Here is a 27536-nt window from a genome sequence, read left to right as displayed (position 1 = left end):
TTTTTTGAGAACTGATTATATAAACTGAATATGTTATATATAATATGCTGTATCTATATATATAATATATATATAATGTATATATATGTATATAGATTATATACATATATATTCAAATTGCTATGTTTCACAAATAGCATTTTTGCATCTTGCACATAAAAATAAACATGCATTAAGTTAAAGTGACAGATGTGAACTAGTTATTTATTAAACGTAATAACCATGAAATTTATGACACCTCTTTAAAAGCTGTCCATAATAATTTTACTTCATTTGTGGTCCTGAACATTGCTGGTACTTGTTTTGTGACCAATAAACGTCGAGCAAATTATTTAGTTTAGGGTTTTTCTTATAAAATGAAGCAGCAGTATGGTAAATGAGTTAGATAGTTAGAGATCAGTACTTTTTATATACTATTTTAGAAGTAACAGCAATAATATTGTTTTGCGTACAAAAATTAATCGAAAACTTTAACTTTTGTTCATGTCCTGGAAATACACACTCAGATTTATTGCAGTAACTTGGTTAAGCTCGATATGAAATACTTCTGGACAGTTTGACTGAACTCGCTTGTGATTCGGTTTTCTGTATAAACAACATTCCGACGTGAACATGTAACGAGCACTGTTGCCACTCATAGTATTTTTAGTTGCGCAGCAACATGATCCTGGCCGCCCAGTGACGTGTTGCAAGTGGCGCGAGACGGCGGTGCGCCTGTCCTCACTGCGCAGAGAGCCCGCCTGCGCGACGTGCACGGTGATTGGGCTCGTGGCGGGCGAAGTAGGCGCAAGGAGCTGTTGCTGCAGTGGATCCTTGCGCGGAACTACGGGCAAGGAGAGGTGAGGAAATGCGGCGCGAGGCAAGGGCGTGCAGGAGAAGGGAGGTCACAGTTCGGAATGTCGGGCTGAACAGGGCGCGGCGGTGACACTGACTGAGCTCCAACTGAACTGCAGCAGCAGAAGAAGCGCGTCAGACGGTGACCCGAGGCAGGGCCTAACTGTGCGGACAGTGAGTTTGGCGTGAGAAGCTCAAGGGTGCGGGCGAGCAAAGAGCAGCGATAACCGCAGAGGAGAAGTGAACAGAGCTGCGGGACGGGACGGGGGACGCGGCGCCGCGCAGGGGGTGCTGTGCGTCCTTTCTCTCTTCCTGATTGATTGATTGTGTGTTGTCGCCGTATCAGCGGTGGGTTTCACACCACGTCGTCTCTGCAGACCGCTTTCTGTGTCTGGGGGATGTGTGTGTTAATAATATGTGTACTGTGTAAGTGTGTTACGTACGCGCGTGCAGAGGAGCCGCACGACCGCGACCGGGCTCTGGGCTGCGTGCAAAGATGGCGGCAGAGCTGTGGGCCAGTCGCGTTACGTTAGCAGGAGAAACCCTAGCCCTGGCGCACCGCAGCAAATCCGCGGACCCTCGGCAGCGAGGCGAAGGCCGCCAGAGAGAGACAGCTGTGCTGTGTGTGAGTGTCGAGTGTGCTGTCGACAGGCCGGCTGACGGCAGCTAGCTCAGTGCCTCGTCGTCGCTCTTCATACATGACAACACATGTCATATCCGGGGTCCGAGTGCTTGTGATTGCTCGCTGCTCTGGCTGTGGATTCTGGGTTACTTATCTGTGCTGCTGTTACTGTGTGTGGACCGCAGATCATGGTTTGGACACTGCTAAGTCTGGTTTTAGTTAACCAGCAGGTGAGGTGAAGAAGATTGCACGATGTCTTACTGCCACAGACTGAGAGTAAAAGGACACTACAGTTTGACTGTCGCCGCCACAGAGTGTGTCTTCGCTCCCACACAGCTGAGGATAAAGAACACTACAGTGTGAGTCTTCATTATTATTATAGGAATATCATATATATATTATATGGCCTGCATTTTTTTCAGTTGCCTGCATGGAAAAGCATGCATCTTAATTAATTACTTTTAGGTTGATGGGAGATTAAAAGCAAGATTTTTTTTAAACTACTTTTAAGAGATCCACCATTGGAGTATCAGAAAGGCAAAGGTTTAGGATCTCTCCTGTTTAGGTAACCCATTGGTTTTAATTGTACTTTGCATTTATTATGTTTGTTTATCATATTACTTTGTGAAATCAATTCAGTATGAAACATACTAAATACTAATTGTAATACTATTTATTGCTGGTTATACTCAGGATTTTGTACTTTGTTTTATGTGATACTTGAATAAATGTTTGAGCACTGCTGATGCAAATGATCCACACACACACAAAGGCTGGAGGGGGAGGGAACACACCCAGGATGGGACGCCAGTCCGTCGCAAGGCACCCCAAGTGGGACTCGAACCCCAGACCCACCGGAGAGCAGGACCCTGGTCAAACCTGCTGCGCCACTGTACCTCTGTTTGCGTTGATCTTCAGATCCTTCAGGACTTGTGAAATAACATGGAGAGGTCAAATTCAGTTTAACTTTTTAGTAACATGACACTTGTCATTCACAGCATTTTTCACAATAGTGTGCAACTAACTTTTACTTAGCTGCTATCTTTACCCAAGGCAGCTTAAAATGTTCAATTTTAGAACCAAGTTCTTTACTTGCTTACAGCAAAAACACCTATAAATGGGTATCAGTTCAGGGTAGGTACTTAAGGGAACTACAGCAGGAGTTGCCTGTAATCATTGTAAGGTGATGGACAACCAGTGTGGTACATATTTTCCCACTCATGAACGTAGCTAAGCTAATGTTAGTTTAAAGCGAGTAGAATTGTACAGTAGAATGGTTTTATGTAACTAGCAGCTTTGCAATCCGGTACTATATACAGAACTAGATGTACATGACTGGCACAGGGAGGAGTTCCTCAACCATTTGCTCTATGAGCAGTTTGATTGTATCAAACAGTGTGCTTTTTTTTTTTTTTTTTTTTTGCCTGTAGTTTTGTAAATGAAAGACCATTTTCCTATATTGGCCCCCTCAGTCTTTGTCAGTCTTTCTTTCATTTGGGACCAGTTGCATGTACTGTTGATACAGTGGGGAGCTCTCAGTTTGACCAGCACACTGTGAAGAAACTTGTTTCAAGGTATCACATATGCCCCCCCCCCACAGCTGTTTTTTTCTTCTTTCTCCCCTCCTCAGTGAATCCTGCCAGGAACCAGCTGTGTTGGGTTCTTCAAACCAGTAGCAGCGGGGATACTTAGAGACCCTATTGAAACAGCTTGAAGAAGTCATCTGAGTGGTAGATGAGCAGGTCTATGTTAAGTCTGCAGATAATCTCCTCACATTGGATGAAAATATTATGGTGCAGTGTGCAGATGATTGGCAGCATACACTGTGTGTTTTTACCCATTCATCCCTCCATTATAAAAAAAAGGTTTTAGTGGTTGTGTGCCTAACCTGGAAGCACAGGGTGTGAGGCAAGGCACACCATGGATGGGATGCCGGTCAATCCCAGGGCAATGGCACACATACACACAGATTTTCCATGCACTGAGGTTAGTGTATGTGCTGTTTCTTCAGCCTTATTGTGTTCTTCTGCATTGGTGAATTCTCTGAGCTTGTGGTGTTTTTATGCAATCAGGTAAAAAGGGTTTTTGGTCAGGTGTTTGTCGCAGTACCCCTACCCCCTCCAAGGAATGAATAGGCCACTCTCAGTATGTGTTTGTAAACACAACGATGTATAGTCTTTATCACACCTACAAATGTTTTAGTTTTTTTTATTGTTCTCATTAGGTGAAATCTTATTCGGATTGCTCCTGAACCAGATTAGAACAGTGTGACTGGTATGGAATTGGGACTGATATATTCAAGTTCTGAAAAACTGTAGAAAAAGAACAAGCAAAACAAAAACCACAGTCATCTTGATCCATTACAGTGATGCCGGAATTTTGCCTCAACATGACTTAGAGATGAATGTCAGATTACTCAGAAATCTGCCTTTCCACATACAATAAACAGTTAAAGCATCAGAGCTGTAGGATATAGGAACTGCCTCCATGGGGCTTCACTGCTCCAAATAAATGGGTGTTTGATTTCACTGTATTAGCTCAGATCTCAGTTGAGCATGATTTGGCGATTAAGCATATGGAGGTGGTTACTGCAGTGTGATGGTTGGTGTCACGTTCGGAACCAAGGCTAAAGCCCAGATGGGGTGAAAGGAATACAGTACCTTGTGGCTCTCTGTGCCAGCTGTATGCTTCCAGCAGTGCTGCAGTCCAGATGGCTGTTTGGTGGGTTTTTCTGCTTCTGACCACACAGAAAGGAACAATGGCTGTTTTCCATTAGTGCTGAGGCTCTTTTACACAGCACCGCATCAGCCTGAAAGATGTTTTTTACACAACAAATAAGTTTGTTTTTCCAAACTGAATAAGAGATGGTTTAGTCATTGATTGTTTAATAATGTTGTCTTGGCTTCCCAATGATGGATTCTTACTGGCCACAATTGATGACATGACAAGGCTCTTGGCTACCAAGGGGGAAAGCATGAAAGGAAATGTGAATTGTGACTCTAGTGTTGTGATGAAGTGGATGAGGTGTTGGAATTGTCCCTCCTTGGGGTGGGTTACGTGGAGTCTGCTGGCAGCCCAGTAGGAGTTTGAAATGAATCTAGTTCAAGGTTATTGTGAACCTCAAGAACGTATCACCAGATGTGGGCAGTAATGCTCCCCTCTAATTGTGAAGGTGTGCTTTTGGACCTTATGGTTGGAGAAAATCTTAATTAGGATGTTTTGATTTACAGGTGAAATACTTTAACAAGTAAAATGATCTTGATGCACGTAAAAGTATCTGAATAGTGGGATGCTTAATAAAAGGATGATTGAAAATCAAGTAAATCAGTTCCATTACACCATTTGATTTCCTTTCCTCAAATCTATCAATGCAGAATAGGGATTCTTTATATTTTTCCTCCTGCTCTGAAGTCCCTATTAGCTGGGCAGTTTTGCAAAGTGTAATCTGTTGTAGTTGCACTACAGGTCTGTCAAAGACTTGAAATTTGCCAGATGAGTTCGATGAGTGTAGAAGAGTGTGTGATTTACCATCGGGGTTGCCCTCTGATAGCATACCTCAGTGCTGTGTTGTTGGAGGGATGGAGGTGATGTTTAGTCTTTCATGGTGTGCTACTGAGGAATTTGTGCAGTAACCCCTTGCACATTGTGTCATTGAATGACAGTAAACAGCTAGCACAGGGTGTTGTCGTGGGAGAAGAGATAATCCATGTGCATCTCAAAATCCCAGCCAAAACTGGCCATAGTACTGATTTTTGATCTACTGTATTTTTTTCTGTACTGTACCATAGTAATCTTGCATTTCAAAACCAAGGCCATGCATTATTGTGGATGTACTAAGGGAACATTTTTCAAGCTACACTATACGTGAAATGTCATTTGTGTGATGGGGGGGCAGTGAATCAGATTGTTGGCATTGCGGAAAGACTCTTCTTAGAGTCTCAGTTGTTTTAGACAGTACTAAGTTCACCTAGCAGTTTTTTTTGTGTGTCAACTATAAAACTCAAAGTACCCAAGACTTGCTGTTTTGTGTGCTTACTACATGCTTTTACACTGTGCTGTTGCTGTAAGATATGCTTTATATCAACATTGGAAATTTATGGTATTTATAGAAATGACATTTGTTAGTAGTAACAATGTCATTACAATAACATTTATGGTGGTGGAAGAAATAAAGCTGTTTTGATGCTTTTTACTTGGCTGTACAATCGAATTTTGCTAGATTTTGCTGGTAAGATTTTGTTTACATAGAAAAATGTATCTGCTGGAGCTAGTGAAAGTTGTAGTAGTTGTCTTAAAGGTTTTACAACCCTGCAAGGTGCATGTGACTGAGTGTTCTACATTTTTGTAGGGTGAATAGTGGCATGTTAAATCCTAACCATAAGGGTGAAAAGAGCACTTGTCTCATTATATAAAGATTTATTAGAACATATGACATGGTTATGTGTAGCAGGTTACATAGCTAGTGCTGCTGTTTTTTAATGAAACAATCTGGGTTCAAATTCTTGGTGCTGCTGTAGTCCACTTGATCATAGTACTTTCCCTGAATAGCTAAAGTAAAATTTGCCCTGCTATATAAATAGGAAAATAACTCAGTGGCATAATACTGTAAGGTACTTTGGAGAATAAACATCAGTTAAATTAATTGGAAGTATATCTGTTACTCCTATAATGGGTAATTCGTCCATGGAAGCGTCTTGTTTGAGGGCGTTGCATCAGGAATAGGGATCAAGCATTTTTTAATAATGCTACATGGTGATTGTAACAGCATATTGTCTACATGTTTACAGAGTGAAAGACATTGGCAGTAATCTTGTGAAATTTTATCTCCTTAGATCATAAACATTTGTGAGCAAAATTCTCTACATCTCTTAATCTAGAGTATATCCACTTTTGCTTCCTGGGTAGACTGTACACCTCTGAAACCCTGCAATGGATAAGTGGTTATTGAAAATGAATGAAAATAAAAACAAGCAAAAAAAATTCTTCTTGCAAACTGCAAATATCTTACTGTAATCAATGGACTGCTGTAATTTGTATTTTATTTTGATATTATAATTAATTGAAGTTGAAATATTTTTCTTCCTCATTATTATTCCACCCCTCGCACAATGGGAAATTGCATAATGGTGATTTCATTAAACAAAGCAAATCTTATTTATGAGGAATGGGTTTGTATGGTTGGTTTTGTTGACAAAGTGTGACCATTTTAACAAACTGAAGGAAAATAACTTCTTTTTAAAAAAACTTTTTTTGTTTTGCATTTCTGGAACTGTTCGACAGTATTTTATTTCTGTTGAGATATAGTTCAACAGCACCAGGTAGGTTATACTTTGAGTCAAGTTAGTAAATCTGTAGGTTATATCAAGCTTGTTTTTACCATGCTATGCAGAGTTGCTCCACAGCTGCTGTCAGTCTTTATTCATGGGTGGCATTGCCTCAGACACCATTTGTGTAGTGCCCAAGGGAGGGGCTCAGCTTAACTTGGGTCACACGCTTGGCATGCTGTTCATGGTGACTGACACTTGGATGCTGTCTCTTGGTGTGTGGTAAGCACATTCTTTCTTTCGTTCTTAAAATGTCACATATGCGACCCACATGATAAGAAATGGCAATCTGATAATGTGCCATCTTGTCCCACTGCAGCCTGGTCAAGACTGTTGATGTTGAAAAAGATCACAGTAAGGGGACAACCTCTGCAAAGTGTTTGTTCATTTTTATAGTAGCTTATTTTTCCAGTTTACCTGCTTCTGGAAGAGTACAGTAGATCACCTACCAGCTCGGTCCACTTAGCACTCAGTTTTTTAATTTTGCTGTGCATCTGCCATAACTATGGGCTCCTGCATCCGACTGCTCTTAAATCACCTCTATAGGTTCTGAGAGGAGATGACCTCTGCAGCATTTGCATGGTTTTATGGTGTTTATATTGAAGATGATGGCTCTGGTTACCCCACCAACAGTCAGGTATCCTTCAGAGCTTTAATTATTAAAATCAAAACAATACGTGCTACTTGTGGTCTAAGTCAGGGGGAAATGGGAACCTGAATTGCCGTGCACAGTGGATCATATCACACTACAACAACAATGAAATGGGGTGTTTATTCTGTTAACTTTGTTCATATTAATTGAATTTGGTTGACGCTATTAGAAACTGGCAGCATCTATATACGTCCAATTCTGTGTGGTGCAGTGTGATGTTTTCTGGAAGCTGGCACTGGATTGTTTGCCCGAAACCCAACCCTTTCCTTGTGCTTGAGTTGGGACAAATTAGGAAATGAGCTGTGAAGCTTGCTTGTGTAAGCACTGTTCACTTTGGCCGTTTAAGCAAAGTTTCACATCGACTGTAAGGCTTGTACACGGTGCCTTCAAGCATTTGAAAGGCCAAACGGGACGAAATACATATTGAACATTTTACTGCATCACATTTGTACTGCCCCCCTTTTAATGGTCTCCTGAGGTTTTCTTGAAACTTGATGTGTATGATACATTTGCCTATAACTGCTTTGATATGTGTACTTCTCGTGAGAAACTTCCAGTTCATTACGTGAATGTGTTCTAGCAGTATGTTCTGTACTAATACTTCCTCGGGGATTGTCCTCACAGTAATCTGAATTTCCTCAGAGAGCCTGTACTCAACTGCTTTTATAGATTTGAACAAGGCATTTAATCAAGTGAACCATGAGGAAAAATGCTTTGAAACATTAACATCTCATTAAGTTGAAGGGCTCTGTCTCTGCTTTTCTATGTGTGGATATTCTGCAGAATTATAGCTCGTAATTTGATGAGCAGTATCTTTAAAATGTCATTATTATCTCTGATAGCATGTGACAGTTGGATCTCAACACTGGCTGTCACCCTCTGCAGGTGCAATGAAATGCAAAAAGCACAAGCTTGATTTTAGTATTGTAGAAAAGAATTGTCAAGGCTGATGTCATTGACTTCAGGTTGCACCAGTCTTCAGAAAACCAAAGTCAGCTTGAGACTACTGTGGGAAACTGCTGTTTGTCTTTTTCCCCCTATTCCTTTGAGTATGAGTGGATTTGTGGACTGAAAATCAAAGCATCCCAACCCACATGTGTTCTACATCTTTGGAAACCCCCTGACCTAGGAAAACATGGTTTCTCATTCCATTATAAAAATTAACTGAATGCCTGGTGAACAAAAACTAGTTTCTGTACATGGACTGAAACTTTTTTTCTGGTACTTTGTGTTGTAAAAATACGGGAATGTCTGTTTGAGACCACTTCGAGAAAGGTTTTCTAAACAGCTCCTGCAGGCTACATTTCTGCCTGAAGTACAGTGTATATGTCCTGGTTGTATACTGTACTCTCCATATTGGCGACTCAGCTTCACCTTTTCTGTTTCAGGAGAGACATGGGCCACAGTATGGGCTGAGAATCTCCAGGGCTTTGTGAGCACACAGTTGTGAGTATAACCCTCAAACTTGCATGTCTATATTGTCTTTCACACTTTTACTATGCTGACTCCATTGTGTAATAACACCTGACATTATTTGTCTAAAGTGACTTACACAAGAGCTCCACCAATAAAATAATTTGCAGAAGTGATTTATAGATTAAGATGGCGTGGTTTGTGACAGCTTCTGTCCAAGTACAGGACCAGTGTTAAGTCCTCATAGGTCACTGGAGCGGTTCTGTAAGAACTTCCAAATTAATTTTTTTCCTTCCGATGTGTGTGTGTGTGTGTGTGTGTGTGTGTGTGTGTGTGTGTGTGTGTTTTTAAGGCCATAACAGCAACCTATGACATGGCAACAGCCTCAGTGCATGCAGATAGCGGCAACAACCACGGAGGGAGGTGCCAGCTGCAGGCTGTTGGTGAGGAGAGACAACTTTCAGACCTTCATACCTTCTGAAGTCACTTGCTGAGCTTGAACCCTTCTTCAGGGTCTCAGGCAATGACCAAACCTGGTCTAATAAGACATTTGAGTGTTTCTGTGAAATGGTATGCAGATAATGACAGGTTGGAGCTCTGCTTTATGTAGACAGACTATATGCATGTTTTGAGTTTTGGAACTCTTTGAGATTGTCACCTGGGGCTTCTCGGGCTGTAGGTCTGCATCAACACATTGTTGACCTTTCTAGTCTCCTGTGCCAAGCTCAAGCGCAAGAAGAACTGGTTTGGCACAGCCATCTATGTGGAGCTGATTGCAGATGGGGAGGCGCGCAGAACGACCAAGTCTCACAGCTCCTCCAATCCCAAGTGGGAGGAACGGCTCACGCTGTAAGAATCTCTTCCACTCTAGATTCAGCAGCTGGTCAGATGTTGTTCAGGTTGAATTAAATATTTGGTATTTCACCATGACAACACTTTAACCACTTCCACAGGTAGTGTGAGATGGTTACCGGTATACTAATTGAATCTGCTTGGGCAGATTTTCAGCTGAATTTTTTTTCCCTGTGGAGGCCACTTCTCTATATATCTAGTTTTGAAGAAAATGTACCTTCTCACAAAACAATTTAAAAAGTTAATTAACGCTGACCTCTTTGGGTGTGATCCTGTTTTTAATGCAGCTTAATTGCACAATGTAACACTTTTTTTTTTTTTTTTTTTTGCATTTTCTATTGACTTTCATTAGGTTAATCAATTTTGGAGTTAGTGCTATATGTCAGTTTTTGGAAAAGTATTCCACATTCTTGAAATTAGCAAATTTTGGTCCTTGGTTCCAAGCACCAAATATTCCAGCACCTTTTAGGATCTGATGCTTTGTAGGATGTTTGGTGCATTTTAGAATGTTCTGGTACCTTCTAGAATCTTCCAATGGCTACACACACACACACACACACATATATTGATTGAAGCCGCTTGTCTCGACCGGGGTCACGGTGAACTGGAGCCTAACACGGCGCAAAGCTGGAGGAGGAGGGGACACAACCAGGATGGGACGCCAGTCTGTCGCAAGGCACCCCAAGTGGGACTCGAACACAGACCCACCAGAGAGCAGGCACAGGCCAAACCTGCTGCGCCACCGCATCCCCTCTTCTAATGGCTATGAAGTTCGAAATTAAAACTGACACTCTACAAAAACTAGTAAACATTAACTAATCAACATAGCTAAGGACTTTGAAAAATTTTATGTTCATTATTAACCTTGCTCTGATGCTCAGTACTTACTGAGAAAATTAATCTAAGCAAGTTCTATAGTAGAACGAAAAAACAATCGGAAATTTTGATGTTTCTTCATGTGGCGTATCAAATGATGGATTAAGGGAATGGGACAAACTAATAATGTTTGATCAATAATTGAAATTTTTTTTTGGGTGGCCGTCATTGGTGCCCTTTGGAATTATACCATCCTAGATCCTCTCCAATTAAAGGGCTGGTTAGTGAGACCTTAGTGCAGCAGTAACCCTGCTACTTAAATGATTATTTTAGAAGTCCCTTGCTGTCCCTTTCTTCCATATAGAAACAAAAGTGGGGAAGGAGGCAGGCGCCATTTTCCCACCTGTGTTTCCGGAGTCGGTCTTCCTGAGTCTGTGACAAAGTGCAGTTATCACGCTCGCTTGCAGATCTTTGATCAAAGGTTTAAGCACTCTGCATTGCAGTTATTTATGGGAGAAATAAATAGCGTAATTACTTTGTAGTGTTAAAGTAGAAAATATGTTTGATTTACTTGGCAGCCTCTTATTCAAAGTACATGCCACAGTTCACTTATTTACAGAGCCTCATGGGAACTTGATCCTTGCACCTTTAAGTTTAAGGTGCTTTTTTGCTGTTCCACATCGAACAACACGTGCTGTAGAGCAATCAACTTGCAACTGGATGGTACCAGTTTTGAATTTCTGCTCCTGCTGTAGTGCCCTTGATCTAGGTACTTACTCTGAACTGAAGCAGTAAAAATTACACATCTGTATAAATGTGTAAAAGTCATATTTTTTCACCAAAATCTCAGTGCGCAGAGGCAGACAGGTTGCTAGTGCACAAATTTAAATTTAAAAATTGTCTTAGCTTAAAGTTTCCGCTAAATAAAATAAATGTAGGTGTTCTTAAAGGTAATGGTGGCGACATCTCATTACTGGAGTTGCCTAGTGATATGTACAAATGCATGTGTGTGCAAGGATATATTGTGGTGATGCGGGCCCTTGTGGTGCAGTAGGCCGCTCTGCGGTACCTCAAGCAGAAGCTCTTCATGCACCACTTGGGGAGTCCCGTGTTCAGAATATTAACATGGCTGTGCTGCAGGGTGCAGATGAGTGGCTGCCTGGGAAGGTGAGCTGAAGACAGGGAGGTCTCCATTGTCAGGGGAAAAGCCACTTTCTCAGCCCCAGCGTTGCCCACATGGCTTGACAGCCTGTTTTTCTCCTGAAATCTAAAATGACGTGGATAAGAGATTAGTGTTGTGTATATTGCAAGTTGAATTTATCTTTCTCTTTTAGGTGTGTAATTTAGTTCTCTCTTTGTGAAATTGCTTTGAAGCTGTGTTTGACAAATCAGTTGATTTTTAGCAGATTGACTTCAGGATCTTTGAGCAAAGATGCAACGGCTGTGTGTGTTTAGAAGGAGGGACAGGAGAGAGTGCTGAGGTTCAGCCGGATTCCCCTGATGGAATGATCGGCTTCATACAGGGTGTTGGTTTAAAGAAATGCAGAGCAGTGAAAAACAGAAATGTCTAACAGTGTCAGTCACTTTGAGTTGGTCTTTTTTATTCCATTATTTAAAAAAAAAAAAAAAAAAAAAAAAAAAAAGATTATTTGTACCTTTAGTTTTATGACCTTCCCCTGGGTGTGGCCTGATCACATCAACTTCATCTGCTTCTTCAGGCTCTGCTGCTGGGACTGGTGTTCTCACAGTACATTCCTTCTCCTGTACGATACTCCTGGAATTTACAGAGTAATTTTTGACTGGTCAGACTGATGCTGAAAGTTGTGATGGAGTATCTTGTAGGGTGGGTCCACTTGGTTAGGGCCTCAGGAATGTTATGGAATGGAACAGGCTTTGGTTCATCTTGCTTCACCCCTAGCTCTTCATCTTTGTGTCAGAGAGGTGCTAGGGTTGAACTGGAGGGACCAGTAAAGATGATGAAGAAATTATAATTACATTCAGACTCCAATATTTTACAAAAGAAACAATCCAAAAAAAAAAAAGCTTAATGTCCCCAGCTGAGATAGTGCTGACCTTTTTTTTTATTATTATTTTTTGTTAATTGTGGTAATTTGTGAGAAAAATAAATCATTTCTACAAAGCAATTTAGATTGTTGACTTATTCATACAATAAATGGGAAAGGTTAACCTTTTAGATCACCAGTACTCAGGAACACCAGGCACAAGCTCTAAACAGTGTAGAAGTGAGTTCAGTTAAGGCAGTCTCACATTTGTATTTCCTTTTTGGTGAACTTTCATCTTTGCATTTTTGTTACTCTACAAAAAACACATTAAGAAAACAGTATTGAAGAAAATAAAGTTAAGCTGAAATGTCTGAATATTAGTAACTTACAAGAAGCCTTTGTGATAATCAGTTCTAAGAATTAGTGAGGTTATTTTTGTTATCTTTGTTTCTATAAATAGCTTATAATTGAACTTAATTGCAAAAAACATGGATGACTTTTTTTGGGAGGCTGAGGACTAGAATTTTTGTCTTAAATTAAGCCTGAATTACAAGCATATTTAGTTTTAAAACATATTTTTGAATTTTAATCTTATTTTAGTAGTTAATTAGCTTTTAGTTTTGATGATACTTGAATGATTTTGTGTCAGAAGCTGTGTGTTGCATATGAGAAATGCTCGTGGCAGAAAATGAATAAAGACAAAGCCTTAGCCTACCAGAAACGTACCAAACATGTTCTGAAACAGGACTCAGGGTCTTGTGAAGGATTGTACTACTTGTGCACACTGAGCCACAGTGGATCCTCTGAAGCACACCTTCTGGCTACAGTCCCAGTAGTCACAACCAGGAGCCTTTTGTTTTAGTTGCTGAACAATCCACCTCATTCAACTTTGTTTTTGACTGAACTCTGTGAGTCCCTTTCTGAGCATTTAGGAGTCTTTAGGAGAGCTGGACCAGGGCAAGCCTGTATAGGACTACTTGAAAAGTCCCACTGTAACAGTTGTCTGCTGCTCAAAGAGGGTGAATTAGATTATTGCAACTGGTTTAAGCTATTCATTTTTTCCTGTTCTTTTGATGCTCAGTTGTTTTGTAGACTTTTGTCCAAATGGATTTTAGTTTGTTCGTTCATTCATTCATTCATTCATTTCTTTTTGCCTGTTTTTATCTGTGTCCCCCACTGGATCTGCTGTCTTATCTGCGTTATTCCTTTTCCTCTTTTTTTAATCATGAGGAAGACTGAATGTGCTGTGGTTCAAGTATATATTTAGGGAAATGTATCAAATTTATGTATGAATTTATGTAAATTATATATAGTAAACTAAGTCGTTCCTTGCACTGACATTTTGATTGCCTCTTTAATGCCTGCCTACTACTGACAGGTGCAAAGAAAACCTTCAGTCTCCTAGTGTTTATTTAGCTGTACCACTGTTTTTCTTTTTTTTTTTTTTTTTGGTTGGTTTTCAGGAATGTATCTCCTATCTCCAAGTTAGACTTCAAGGTGTGGAGTCACCACACTTTGAAAGCTGATGCTCTCCTGGGAAAGGCCACCTTGGATGTCCATCAACTCCTGGAGAGAAATGACAGAAAGCGTATGTGAAACCCTTATACGGTGCTCCTGAAAGTGGCAGTGTTGGAAATGTCAAGGAAACCTCCACCATCCAGATATGGCCTGTATGAAAGTGTGCATTGTGTGTGACATTTAGGTTCACCTGTGGATGTGTTTCCAGCAGGTGTAATTTGTACACATGTTCTTTAGCTTCCGTGTCTCTGAGAAGAGTGGCCATTTACTTGAGCAACTTTTTGGAGGTGATTTCTTAGTAAATAAGAGTGTGACCAGTGCAAAAGAACTCCACTTTGTGGGGGACATCCCTTTGAGTGTCTTGCACAGGAGTACCTCAGAGGCACAAGCAGTTTGTACAGCCCAGAGATAGAGGTGTTGTCACTGTTGGACTGCTGTGCTGTATGGTTTGTATTTTTTCTGTGAATTTTTAATGGGTAGCGGTGCTGTGGTCACACAGTATCCCTCACCCAGTGGCTTCTGGTGTGTTCCTGTAGTGGAGAATGTGAAGGAGGTGCTGAAACTTGCCCTGGAGAGTAAGAGCGGGGTGCTGATCCCCACAGGGGAGCTCACTATTGTCCTGGATGGCCTGTCACTGGAGGAGGAGTCGCTTGCAGATGGGAGCGTGCGAGCCAATTCCACTGCACCCAGTGAGTCTGGAGGATACCCCACCACTTCTCTGTGTCCCCTGATGTATATTTTCTCATATCTCCTTTTAATCCTTTTCCCCTTTTTTCAATCATGAGGAACATTGAATCTGCTGTGGTTTAAGTAAGGCTGATGTCTGCTGTTGTGCTGTTTAGACACTTGGAAACAGGTGGGGTTTTAACCACTGGTGGTCATCCTTTGCACGATAAGGATGTGTGATAGGTGGCACAGCTAACAATGCTGTGGTCTTAGATCACCTGGGCAGTGTGAGATGATGTGGGTTTCATTCCCACTCAGTCTGTGTGAAGTTTGCGTGTTTCCCCCATGTTCATGTGGATTTCATCACACAACCTAAAGATGTATGTTTCGCATGAATTGGTGACACTAAATTGCCCATAGTGTGTGCATATGCGCGTGCGTGCATTCCTCTGGTGTGTTGATGAGTGAATTCTTGTTGGTAGTGTACTATAGTATGTTTAGCATTATAGGTCACCTTGGGTGAAAAGGCTAAATACTACAGAATATTCATTATAAGTCACTTTGTTAAAAGCGATTGAATGTTAATGCACTTTGTGTCTGTCTGCTTCTCAATTCTCACAGAAGTGCAGCAGAATGGTGACGCAGTTCATGGAAATGGCAGGGAATCCTCAGACCGAATGCTGTAAGTGTTCTGTGTTTATTGGTCTCAGGGGAGCAAACACTGGAATTGTATACTTAAATGTAAATAGTGCCTGTCATCACCAGTGATGTCATTTTCTTTGCACCCTTAGAGACAGGAACAGAGATACATGCATATGTTGGGCTATCACTTTCCAGTTGCTGCATTTCTCTTCTTGCTGCCAAACTGTTTTGTCTGCAGCTCAGCGCATCTCCACTCCTTTCATTCAAACCCATGGACCCATCATTCACGACTGAGAAACATGGTCAAATGAGTTTCCAGGCTGCAGTGTAATATTGCCTGTTAGGGAAGGGCAGTTATTCATATCAACCTGAACCTTAGGAGCACGTGCTGTGTGCTACAAGTGCTGCATGACTGTTTGCCAACCTTTTGTCAGTCTTTTTAAAGTCCACATTTTTCCCCATCAGAAATGATAGCTGGATATAAAACTGTTTTAACTCCACAGCAAAATATTAAAGCTTACCATATTTCTGTTTTGCCTTGTTGGGCTTATATCGGCAGTGCTGTTGTGTGGGTATGTGTGTGTGAGAGACAAATTTCTCAACTATGGGCAGTTGGAAAACATCAGGACATGTTATGATGCAAGGAGTACGGTTAGCCCTAGCACTGCAAGACCTCACTGGCAAGCAACAGAGTTTATCAGTTCATCTGCGTGTGACCCGAAATTGGAAGGGATGTTTTCTAAATACATTTTCCAGAAATATTACAAATAGTCAGCATGTAAGTGTAACACAAATTATTCCAATGTTTTCATATTATGCTGTTTTAAAACATTTTTTGAAATGTATAACAAGACTCCCATCTCCCACAGCTCTGCCAGTGCCTCCACTTCAGCCTCTGGCTCTGATGGGATGGACAGCCAGGCACCCTCGGCCTCATCAGGCCACAGCGACACCTGCAGTGCCACTGCAGTCAATGGAAGCAGGACGGCCTCCCCATCTCCAGCCCACCGGCCACCTAGCCCTCACAGCACACCAATGCCCCAGCTAGATGATAGCCTGATTGCTAATGGCACTGGTAAGGCTTCAGAACTCCGAACAGTATGAACCCTTGCTAAATTAATAGTTGTTAAATCAAAATTTAACAACATTTGTTTGCATACAGGAAGATGGAAGTGCTGGGTACTGTGTCAGTTCTTGTTTCCTATCATCTGTGTACCAGCATTCCCTCATTTTAATTTTTTCCGGTTGTGTCTTTGCCAGCCAGTACAGAAAAGTATTTGGCAAGTGTAAGCACACACGGTAACACGCAGGGACATGCTTGTTCAAAGCATGTTCTGTTCTGATGCTGAGCTGCTAACTTGCACACTCATATGATGTGGGTGTGGCCAAGGCATTACTGCTGCAGGGGCAGTGCTCAATGGGGGGGCTTAGGCTGTTGATCACTGACCCCACCCAAACCCTCTCACTCCCCAAGAGGTGGCCATTAATCTCTGCCTCCAAAGCAGTCAGCACCTCTAGACTGCCAAGTGAAGCAGACTGTGTCCCCTCTTTGTGACTGACTACACCTTTATGGAGCTTAATCATTTCAGATGGTCTGAGATGCAGTGAGAAGCAGCAGCTTAGGAAAGTTCTCCCAAAATACTTCTTATACTGTGGGAGAAAACCCACACAACACGTGATGAACATGCTAACTCCACACAGACTGAGCAGGAATCAAAACAATATTCAAACTCATAGCCCAGGAACTGTGAGACACCAGCAGTACCTGCTGTGCCACCGTGCCATGGTATATTTACTACATTGTGTTAGTCGTGTAACAGAGTAGTCTGCAATGAAGTATTACTTTTTTGTGTGAAATAATGCTGGACTTGTATGCTATGTCTGTGATACAGTATTAATGACACCTTAGTGAGAATTTGTGGATCAGTGGAAGTAGGGGAATATCTTGCCACCTGAAGATGCCTTGTATGTCTTATTTGTCTTATGTACCTGCAAAGTAAGCAGTGTAATATATTAATTTTCACTAATTTTAATGAGTACAGCTGTGCCAAATATATTTCTCCTCCTTTGCAAAGGACATCTGTCCTTTCCAAAGCCATGCTAGTCCCCCCCCCCCCCCCCCCTTCTCAAAGTGATTTAGTCATTGGCTAAAATACAGCAAGATGGGTGTATTTTGGTATTTGGATACAAAAACATTTGAGGTGTGTTTGTAAATGTGAACATGTTTAGATGAGTGCAAAACGTCAATGCAAACATCATCTTGACCAATGATTGAAGCTTTTTCAAAAATCGCACTGCAGTTTCTACCCTGCAGCAAAGGTCTGTGTGTGTGTGTGTGTGTGTGTGTGTGTGTGTGTGTGTGTGTGTTATGGCCAGCATTTGTCTTTAGTATGTACGGAAACTGAATATACAGGGTCTTTTGTAAACATGGCAACATGCTCTGGAGCCTGTGTGCATCCATCAGGAGTTCTGTGTGTGTGCACACATGACCACTTCAGGCTCCTGTATGAACTGCTGGAATTACTTGATAGTGTATTCTGCCTGAGCGATGCTTTACAAACACATCTAGCAACCTATATTTGTTGATGATGCTCTACAGTTAACATACATGTCTGTAATTCTTCATTCTTAATCTTTGTCATTATTTTGAGCATTGATGTGTTTGTTCAGATTGGTGTTTAGGATGACATGAAAGCTACATACATTTTAACCTGTCATTAAACTGTAAATTTGTGGTTTTCACAGTGAATGGAGAGAATCCCACTCCAGCCCCTACCACTGCTTCTGACACCGGAGAGGTGCTGCCCCCTGCTGGCACTTCAGAGGAGACAGGAGAAGGGCCAGCTTCAGATACCCTAACCAACTCCACCCCTGTCCCTGAGCCTGCAGCTGAGACATTCTCTGCAACCTCTGCTGTTAGTACTCTTTCCACACCATCATCTTCCTCTTGCCTGGCTGCTGCTACCACAATAGGGGTGGCAGACTCCCGTGATAATGGCAGTAGTGTGCGTGACAGTGGGAAGCCCCGGCAACACCAGAGCAACTCTGGTACAACAGGCCCCCTTCCGCCTGGGTGAGTCCTTATTCAACACCCCATCCATATAGCTCAGCTAAGTCCCACGCAGTACTGTAGTTTGTGTGCACATACATATAATTTTGACCTCACTGATTGTTGTAGCTGGGAACAGAGGAAAGACCTGCATGGGAGAACCTACTATGTTGATCATAACACAAGAACCACCACATGGGAGAGACCACAACCCCTGCCGGCAGGGTGAGTCAGGACCATCTTGTCCTGTTACTCAAATCCCCAATGTTCTTTGCAGGGCATTGTTCTGTTGATTGATTGGCATTTCATCATTTTGTGTGTTGTGTGGCTCACTGCTGTACCCAGTGAACTCGGCTGAATATTTTTTGACAACCCATCTTTTTGCACACTCAACCAGATGGGAAAGGCGTGTGGATGACCGAGGCCGCATTTACTATGTGGACCACAATACCAGGACCACCACCTGGCAGCGGCCTACTATGGAGTCGGTCCGCAATTTTGAGCAGTGGCAGTCGCAGCGCAGCCAGTTGCAGGGGGCAATGCACCAGTTCAACCAGAGATACCTCTATTCGGTAACTTTGTTCCTCCAACCCATCATCCTACACTGTCCTAGACAATCGGTATATGCTATTCAGCATATTAAACTTTTTTTTTTTTTTTGTTGTCTACCAGCTGAACACACAGCAAGTCTTAACATCCAGTGATGTCTTTGTTCCAATTTAGTCATAGTTGTTTGGTGTACAAGACTTCTGGGTCATAAATTCTTTTTTTTTTTTTTTTTTTTTTTTTTTTATTTTTAAATCTTAGAGAAGTTTGTTCATTCTGCTGTCATGTGTGCATATACACCAATTTTATATTCATTTACTGATTGAGGAACTTTTTCTTTCCCTTTGTTGAATGTGGCTGACATGGCAACACAAGTCACGATATAAATGATAGAGAAGGATAACGTGGACCCTTTGGTTGAAGAACATGGTTGAGAAATTAGTGTGTTCTAAAAGTTTCTTTTTAAATGTTCTCTAAGAATCTCAGGTTCAGTAATTCACCATTGCCTTTTTATAGGTAGAAACAAAAAGCAGGTGAAAGATATTTAATAGTCTTGATTTCTAGGGTGTGTCAGTTGAGCTGATTTTGAAGGTATTGGAAAATATCATCTTGATTCTTTTTCCGTACAGGCCTCCATGATGTCAGCAGAAAATGACCCCCTTGGCCCTCTGCCTCCTGGGTGGGGTACGTTGTGTAGATGAGATTGACTGGGTTTTTTTTTTTTTTTTGTTTTGTTGTTTTAAAGATCATTTTATTTGCTGGATATTTTGTAAGCTATGAAGTATGGATGGGGTGAAAAATCACCCTATGGCAGGTCCTGTTACACCGGGTTCTCAAAATATACAAATATTGTCAAAAACAAGTGATAGTGATGGTGCCTGAGAGACTGGTTACACTTGGGTGTCAGGAACATGAATATGTGCAGAAATGTGAAGAATTGTGGGACAGTTTATAGTGTAGTGGTTAGAGTTGCTGCCTTTGGACCCTGCGACCTGTAGGTTTGAATTCCACCTCCATCTGTACCACCCTTGAGCAAGGTACTTACCATAAATTGCTCCAGTAAAATTACCGCAGATTAAGTATCTTAACATTGCAAGACGCTTTGGAAAAAAGTGTCAGCTAAATGAATAAATGTAAATGTTGCTGCAGTAAAACAGTTTTGCTATGGGGGTCACTCTAGACCCCTTGATACTTAGTGGGTTACTAAATTTCCGGTTATGCTTGAGTTATGAGACCATGTTTTTCATCCCAAAGGCTTGTCTCTCTCCAGAGAAGGCAGATTTTTTTTTTTCTGCCAGTGTGCTCTTTGTTTCACATATTTCAATGAGTATGTTTTCATCCCTTAGAGAGGCGTGTTGACTCCAATGACCGAGTGTACTTTGTCAACCACAACACCAAGACTACCCAGTGGGAGGACCCACGAACACAAGGGTGAGCACCTCCCCACCTTTGCTTTCCTTTTCGGACCAGGGTCAGCACAGTCTCAATTTCTCCTCTGACAGGCCCTTTTCATGGCTGACCATGTTCTCCCTCCCCCTCCTCTTTCCAGGCTGCAAAATGAGGATCCACTGCCTGAGGGGTGGGAGATCCGGTATACACGAGAGGGGGTCCGTTACTTTGTGGATCACAACACCCGCACGACCACCTTCAATGATCCGCGCACTGGCAAATCTTCAGTGTGAGCAGACAGGAATTGTTGATGTGGAGTTGATAGGACAGAGGGATGCTCTTAGTTGGGTTACAGCCCGGAGAAAGTTGGTTGTGACAGATTTGTTAGTACAGTGCTGCCATGTCTGAATGGCTGTCATAGAGTCTTCATCACATGGCATTCCAGACAAAGCAAGGCACATTATTGTCTTATGTTTTTTGTGTTTGAGCATGTGACAGGCCTGTTGGTATTTCACAGTTTGCCATCACTTACCAGCTACATTTTGCTTTTGTGTTCCTTTTAGGACCAAAGGCCCACAGATTGCATACGAGCGAAGCTTTAGATGGAAGCTGGCCCATTTCCGTTATTTGTGCCAGGTAATTTCTTATTTATTCTTGTTTAATTCAGGTAATTTTTTTTCTCTCTACTTGCACTGTAAGTAATATATTTCTGTTTTTCAGTCAAACGCATTACCCAGCCATGTTAAGATCACTGTGTCTCGACAAACACTATTTGAAGACTCTTTTCAACAGGTAGGTTTGCTTTCGTGCAATGCAACATGCAGCCCTCTCTGGCACTCTGTTTATGGTAATCGTTCGCTTGGTATTATTTGGGTGAAATACATACTGTTCACCCTTTTCGCTATATGTGAGTTGACTGAACATGTGTTTCTGTTCTTCTGCGTATTTTTGCCCTTTTATCCATGTTTTCATTCAGATCATGGCTCTCAAGCCATATGACCTGAGAAGGAGATTGTATGTCATTTTTAGAGGGGAAGAGGGACTTGACTATGGTGGCCTGGCAAGGTAAGTAAGCACAGAGGATCTGTACCCCTTCATGGCTGTTATGATGTTCTGGTCTGTTGCCTACTGTACTTGACGTGTCATCAGACATATTTTCTCTGTGACCTCATGTTTTTCCCCCTACCAGGGAATGGTTCTTTCTCCTGTCCCACGAGGTGCTGAACCCCATGTACTGTCTCTTTGAATATGCTGGGAAAAGCAACTACTGTCTGCAAATCAACCCGGCCTCCACCATCAATCCTGACCACCTGTCCTACTTCTGCTTCATTGGACGGTTCATTGCCATGGCAAGTTGGCTGTGTTCTGGTGCACACACATTTAGGCAACATGGCTGGTGCACATACTCATGTCAAAAAGAAAGTTAACTCTTTCAGTTCAGTGGCTTTACATATCACACAAATCTAGCCTCAGATAGGACAACACATAAGATTTCACATTCACTGTGTCAATATTCAACAAAAAGTAAGCTGAAATACAGAAACTATTAGGGAAAAATTAAGTACACCCTTGCTATTTTAAAATAATGTTTGAAAGTAATGCACTTGATTAGTTGATCGTTGGGAAGTGTGACACCTCCTATAAAAGCAGAACTTTTGATAGTTTGGTCTGGAGCATTCAGGTCATCCATGAAAAGACATCAGGAAGGAGCTGAAAGAAGGAGTTGTTGCTGCTCATCAATCTGGCATAGGTGTAAACTATTTGAAATCCATCATTCGACAGAAAGAATTATTTACAAATAGAGGACATTCAAGAGAATGGCCCCAGAAATTCAAACCAATGTCAGACTGTATAATGCTCAAAGAACCCAAGATCTACATTCAGGGATGTATAGGCCTTTGTTAACCTGTTAAAGTTCATAACAGTACAATCAGAAAAGTGTGGCATTCATAGAAGGGTAGCCATGGAAAAACCTTTGCAAGGTTTCATCTAAACAAATCAAAAAAATTCTGGAATAATGTCCTTTGGATTGATGAAACCAAAGTGGAGATGTTTGGTCATTATGCATAATTTTTTTTTTTTTTTAAATGTTTTATTTTTTCTTATTTCTTGGCGTTTGAGTTTCAAGTTTGTTGTCATAGATACAAGTACCATGTACATGTATCATGAAAATCTTCCTGAATGCTTCTCCACAGACTATGGGAAGGACAATAGGAATACTGCACAAACAAAACAATGACAAACAAAAGTGTCAATAACAGTAAATAACAATAGCAGCAGTGACAGCAATAACAAATAATTGTAACAGTAGTAACAATAATGGTAACAGTCAGAGAACTCGGAACGAGAGAACAAGAATGCTTGAAGTGACAGTGTAATTTACCAATGCGCTTGGGTGGAGCAGTCCAACTCTAGTTACTAAAGGTGGTGCATTGGTTAGTGTTGTAGTCTTACAGCAGTGGGGTAAAAGCTGTTACTGTAGATCTTATTTTGACCACATCTTGTGTAGGTATTTGTTGAGCTGTTTTGAGCTGCTGAAATCCAAATACCAATTTACACAGAGCTCCCTTTGCCTCCTCTGACAGGCTCTTTTTCACGGCAAGTTTATCGACACTGGATTCTCCCTCCCCTTTTACAAGCGTATGCTGAACAAGAAGCTCACTATCAAAGACTTGGAGTCGATCGACCCTGAGTTCTACAACTCCCTCATTTGGATAAGGTATTTTTCTCAGTTGTCAATAATTAATTCTGTTTGAATTAACTGTAGTAGGGAATAATGAAGTGCAGTGTCTAACTTTTTTTTATTAATGTAAAATGTGCTCATCATTGACTGTACTTAGCACTGTTTCTGCATGCCCCCCAAAATCAATATTTCCTTTCTCCTACCAAAGGGACAACAACATTGAGGAGTGTGGTCTAGAGATGTACTTCTCAGTGGACATGGAGATCCTGGGAAAAATTACCTCACATGACCTGAAGCCTGATGGAACCAATGTGTTGGTAACGGAGGAAAACAAAGAGGAGTACATTGGGTAAGACTGGGATCACCTTCGTGGCTGCTTGCTTGTTGTAGCTTTAAAAGTAACCAAGTTCAAGGTTTATTGTCATAAGTACAAGTACCGTGTACAAAGTACTATGAAATTCTTGCTTGAGTGCGTCTCCACAGACTATAGACAACCAAAACTGAGAACTGAATTTAGTATTTTAAATATGAAGAATGATAAAGCTGCTGAACACTAAAATAAGGGTGGACATAGAAACTATTGAGAGAGGGGGAAAAAAAAAAGATTTGAATCTCAGTAATGAAAGGTATACTGACTTTTGTTGCATTGAGTTCCTACTGTGGTTCCTGTATTTTTAATATAGTAAATATAAACTGTTATTTTTTAATTTAACATAAGTGCAAATACCCTACTTGTCAACTTAGAAATAATTGCAATTACTGAGAGGTGGTATAATTTTGAATCATTTGACATTTAAGTGATATTGCACAGGGGTGTACTCACTTCTGTTGTATTCTGTACATGCCCATATACAGATCCTTAGATAATTATACCAAAACTTCAGTTAAACACATTTAACTTAGCATACATTAACAGAAGTGAAACGATAGGAAGTTCTGAACTCTGTATGTTTGGTGCATACAGTGATGTATCAATCAAAAACATAATCAAGGCTGTGTATTAAGGCCTTTGCTGGAATAAATACTGTAACGACCCGCGTTACTGAAGAGCGTCCTGTTTGTGTGGGAGCAAACTTTCATTTTAAATAGTTATGAATGGCGGGAATTCTGAGAAATGTAAAATAATGTTTCGGTTGCCGTGAGGTCTGTCAAGGATCATAAAGGTGTGTGTGCCTGTTTGGAACTGTGTAAGGGTGGCTTGAGATGTAGGTCCTTGAAGAAAAAGGACTTCTTGGGCAGAGAGCATTATCTTTTTGTGTATTCCCTGATGCCTTTTGCTGTGTGTTTGTGTTCCATTCAATATTCATAATAAACGGTGCCCCATCCAAACCCAGAACAGCGCGCTACAATACTGTGGTTGTGAAGCTCAGTATTTGCTGTCATTTTGGATATTGAACATTTAAGTAGACTGAAGGTAGCTTAGTGGATGGAGCTACTGCCTTACAGACCAAGGGTCCTTGGTTTAAATTTACATTGCTGCTATCCCCTTGAGAAAGGTACTTGCCTAGATTTAGTGTAGTAGAAATATCCTGCTGTTAAAATCACTGTAAAGTTGATTATCTAACGTTGGAAGTCTTTTTGGACAGATATTTGCAGAATATTTTGCTGTAGCCAAAAATTAATGGGATAATTTTTCCTATAGCCAAAAATTAATGGGATAAAGAAGGCCTGAACTTGCATCAGATGGGATTTCAACCAGTTTGGTCTAACTTGCCATGTAATTCAGGTGTACCCTGTTCACCAAGTGCATAATGATTTGGTAACACTGGTATTGATTCAGTTTGTGTCCCAGTCAGACTGAGAAAATTAAAACCAAAAAGATATGAAGTAATATAAAGTGGTACAATGCTTAGGGTTAGGACTTTGCCTAAAGTAATGAGAGAAAGGGGGAGCCCTGGTGTCTTTAGCACGATTATTTCAGTGTGATATCCACCAATGGTAGTGTAATAATGGACTGTTTGTGCTGCAGGCTAATGGCGGAATGGCGATTCTCCCGTGGAGTGGAGGAACAAACCAAAGCTTTTCTCGATGGCTTCAACGAGGTTGTGCCTCTACAGTGGCTGCAATATTTTGATGAGAAGGAGCTTGAGGCGAGTGCCTGTTTTCGAGCTAACGGAACTGTTACTGTGTCCTCACTTAGAAGTGGCTCTCTCATGCAGGTTGTTGCGGTAAAGCAGAGTGAGGAGACAGTTTGAGGTCAGCTCTCACCTCTCTGTGTGTGGTGCAGGTGATGCTGTGTGGGATGCTGGAGGTTGACCTGCAGGACTGGCAGAGGAACACAGTGTACCGCCACTACACTAGGAACAGCAAGCAGATCATCTGGTTCTGGCAGGTAGGGCATCAGACTACTCTCATGTTAATCTGCATTGTGCGCTGAACCATGTCTTTACTGAGTTTACTGCATCGATGTGTGGTTATGTGTATGCACGTAAGCAGTGTTTCAGAGATCTTGTGCTCTTTGCTTCTTCCTGCAGTTTGTGAAGGAGGTGGACAACGAGGTGCGGCTGCGGCTTATGCAGTTCGTCACAGGGACCTGTCGACTGCCCCTAGGGGGTTTTGCTGAGCTCATGGGTGAGTTGTTGCTGCTGAGGGAAGCTTCACTCCCTGCTTTGATCACCAGTCTTCAGGAGCTGAATACCAACTTAGCTTACGTTGACCCGTAGTCCGAATTTGCTTTGCACGTTGGCTTTTTCATCTCCTCATTCCCTCCTCTTGCAGGGAGTAATGGCCCTCAGAAGTTCTGTATTGAGAAGGTGGGCAAGGAGACCTGGCTGCCCCGTAGCCACACCTGGTGAGTTGGTGACCTCGCCATCCAGCAGCTGTTTGTGTCCCTGCATACTTTGCACTATAGGAGAGCAGCAAAGTTCCCTCCAAGCCATTCCTGCCATGTAACTACAGCTACCTTTCATTCATTCATCTTGTAGACAGAATGACACTGATTCTGCTGACTCATCTGCTTTTGAACAAGAAGTCTGTCTGTAACTCTGGTACTTTGACTTATAAGTTGAATCAGTAAAAGTAATACAGATGCTATTTGATCTCTTTAATGGTTGTTCTGCTAGCAGCATAACTACAGGTCTCATGCCTGTCTTTGAAAATTTATAACAGCATTTTATAAAATGAAGAGCTGAGTGTTGCTTGCATCCTCTTACTACTACTTAGTCTAATATTAAAGAGTGTTTGCAGGGTAGGAAACAAAACTTCATAGTCAGGACCCTCCTTTTACATTCACCAAAACTGAAGCAGTATATATAGAGTAACAGGCAGCTTATGGTGAGATGTTACACAGCTTGGCTTCTCATTGTCTTTCAGCTTCAACAGACTGGATTTGCCTCCCTATAAGAGCTACGAGCAGCTGAAAGAGAAGCTGCTGTTTGCCATTGAAGAGACTGAAGGATTTGGCCAAGAATAGAATCTACGCCGCTTCGCCCCTCTCATGTCAGAAGCAAGCACCCTTCCGTGTCATACCCAGCCAAGTAAAAGAAAAATGGAAAATACAAATTGCACACAATTACTAATGTATATAAGCTATTTTGTCATTAAAAAATATTTCACAACATCATTTAGGCAATTTCCCTGACATTTTTCCTCATGATTATGCAACAGAACTTTCAGCTTTTTCTTCTCAGAAAAAATGTATTTTTTATTTTGGCTGGTTTTTAAAAGAAGATGAAGAAGAAAGGATTTTATAGATGAACTATATCAAGAGCTCTAGTTTTATAGAGCTGTATATTGAATGACTGTAGCATTTGCTGTGGTGCGGGGCTTGCGTTCTGGGCCAGGCCACTTTTCCATAGCACTGCCTTCTCTCCGTCTGCATGGCTGCCTGTAGATTCGACGTGTCTGGGTTCTGGGGCAACATGGAAATGGCCCTGGCGTGCCTCTCAAGTCTCCTCCTGCCCCAGCACTCTCTTCCCTCTCTCCCTAATACGTAATGAGTCTTCTATTGCCGCATCGACCGTAGTCAGCCCCGACAAAATATAAATGTCCTTGTAACCCTGTAGAATATCCATAACCTGCAACCAGCTTTGTATGAAAATCGCTCCCTGTATGATGAGCAGATGGTTGATTTGGCTTTTCTCCCACTGCACGTTAGGCAAAACTACTTCCTGGGATGTCAGCAGGGCATCGCGCACGCGGGGAGAGGCATTTGCAGGTGTGCTCATTGGTGACGCAAGATGCTCAAGGGATCTACGTAATCCTTCATGTAGTGGGCTTTGTGTGTGTGGGAGGCACAGATGAAGAGCGGTGGACATCTCTGCTCTCGGCAAATGTGACTGTGCCTTGAATTTCAGGAGGTTTTAAGTCATGGATCCAAATTTTCAAACAACCAAGTGAAAGCCATATCTTGTGCTCATAGAGTTCCCTTATTTGCATTGTGGTATATCCTCAACAGGCCATGTCCTGTGACATGAAGGAAAAAATCAATAGCACATTTTTGGACTTAAAGTGTACCTTAATAGGCAAGATTGAATGGATGTGGGTTTTTGTTGAAATTTATCAGAGTGCAATTAAAATGACTGGGAA

At 41.6% G+C, this 27536-nt stretch overlaps 1 protein-coding gene across 8 annotated transcripts; it reads left to right on the top strand.

The window, feature by feature from the left end:
* The first annotated feature begins 691 nt into the window (after positions 1-691).
* On the top strand, positions 692-27536 carry LOC108938297 (NEDD4-like E3 ubiquitin-protein ligase WWP1). 8 transcript variants are annotated; one of them, XM_018758769.2, is made up of 26 exons: positions 692-839; positions 1726-1815; positions 8821-8878; positions 9198-9288; positions 9556-9694; positions 13980-14104; positions 14571-14723; positions 15322-15382; positions 16212-16417; positions 18088-18415; positions 18521-18616; positions 18789-18963; positions 19567-19621; positions 20284-20368; positions 20487-20615; positions 20890-20962; positions 21047-21118; positions 21303-21391; positions 21516-21675; positions 22912-23045; positions 23218-23358; positions 24979-25099; positions 25237-25341; positions 25484-25580; positions 25728-25800; positions 26322-27536. In XM_018758769.2, the coding sequence occupies exons 4-26, from the start codon at positions 9219-9221 to the stop codon at positions 26419-26421; spliced, it is 2787 nt and encodes a 928-aa protein (XP_018614285.1). In that variant the 5' UTR covers positions 692-839; positions 1726-1815; positions 8821-8878; positions 9198-9218; the 3' UTR covers positions 26422-27536. The 8 variants fall into 8 exon arrangements, with proteins under 8 accessions (XP_018614285.1, XP_018614282.1, XP_018614283.1 ...); XM_018758766.2 differs by having other exon boundaries at positions 1642-1815; XM_018758767.2 differs by having other exon boundaries at positions 692-1008.

Source organism: Scleropages formosus, chromosome 10 (genome assembly GCF_900964775.1).
Source record: "Scleropages formosus chromosome 10, fSclFor1.1, whole genome shotgun sequence".
Taxonomy (NCBI): Eukaryota; Metazoa; Chordata; class Actinopteri; order Osteoglossiformes; family Osteoglossidae; genus Scleropages; species Scleropages formosus.
The sequence above is the reverse complement of the archived record's forward strand: the minus strand, read 5'-3'. Positions and strand labels throughout refer to the sequence as shown.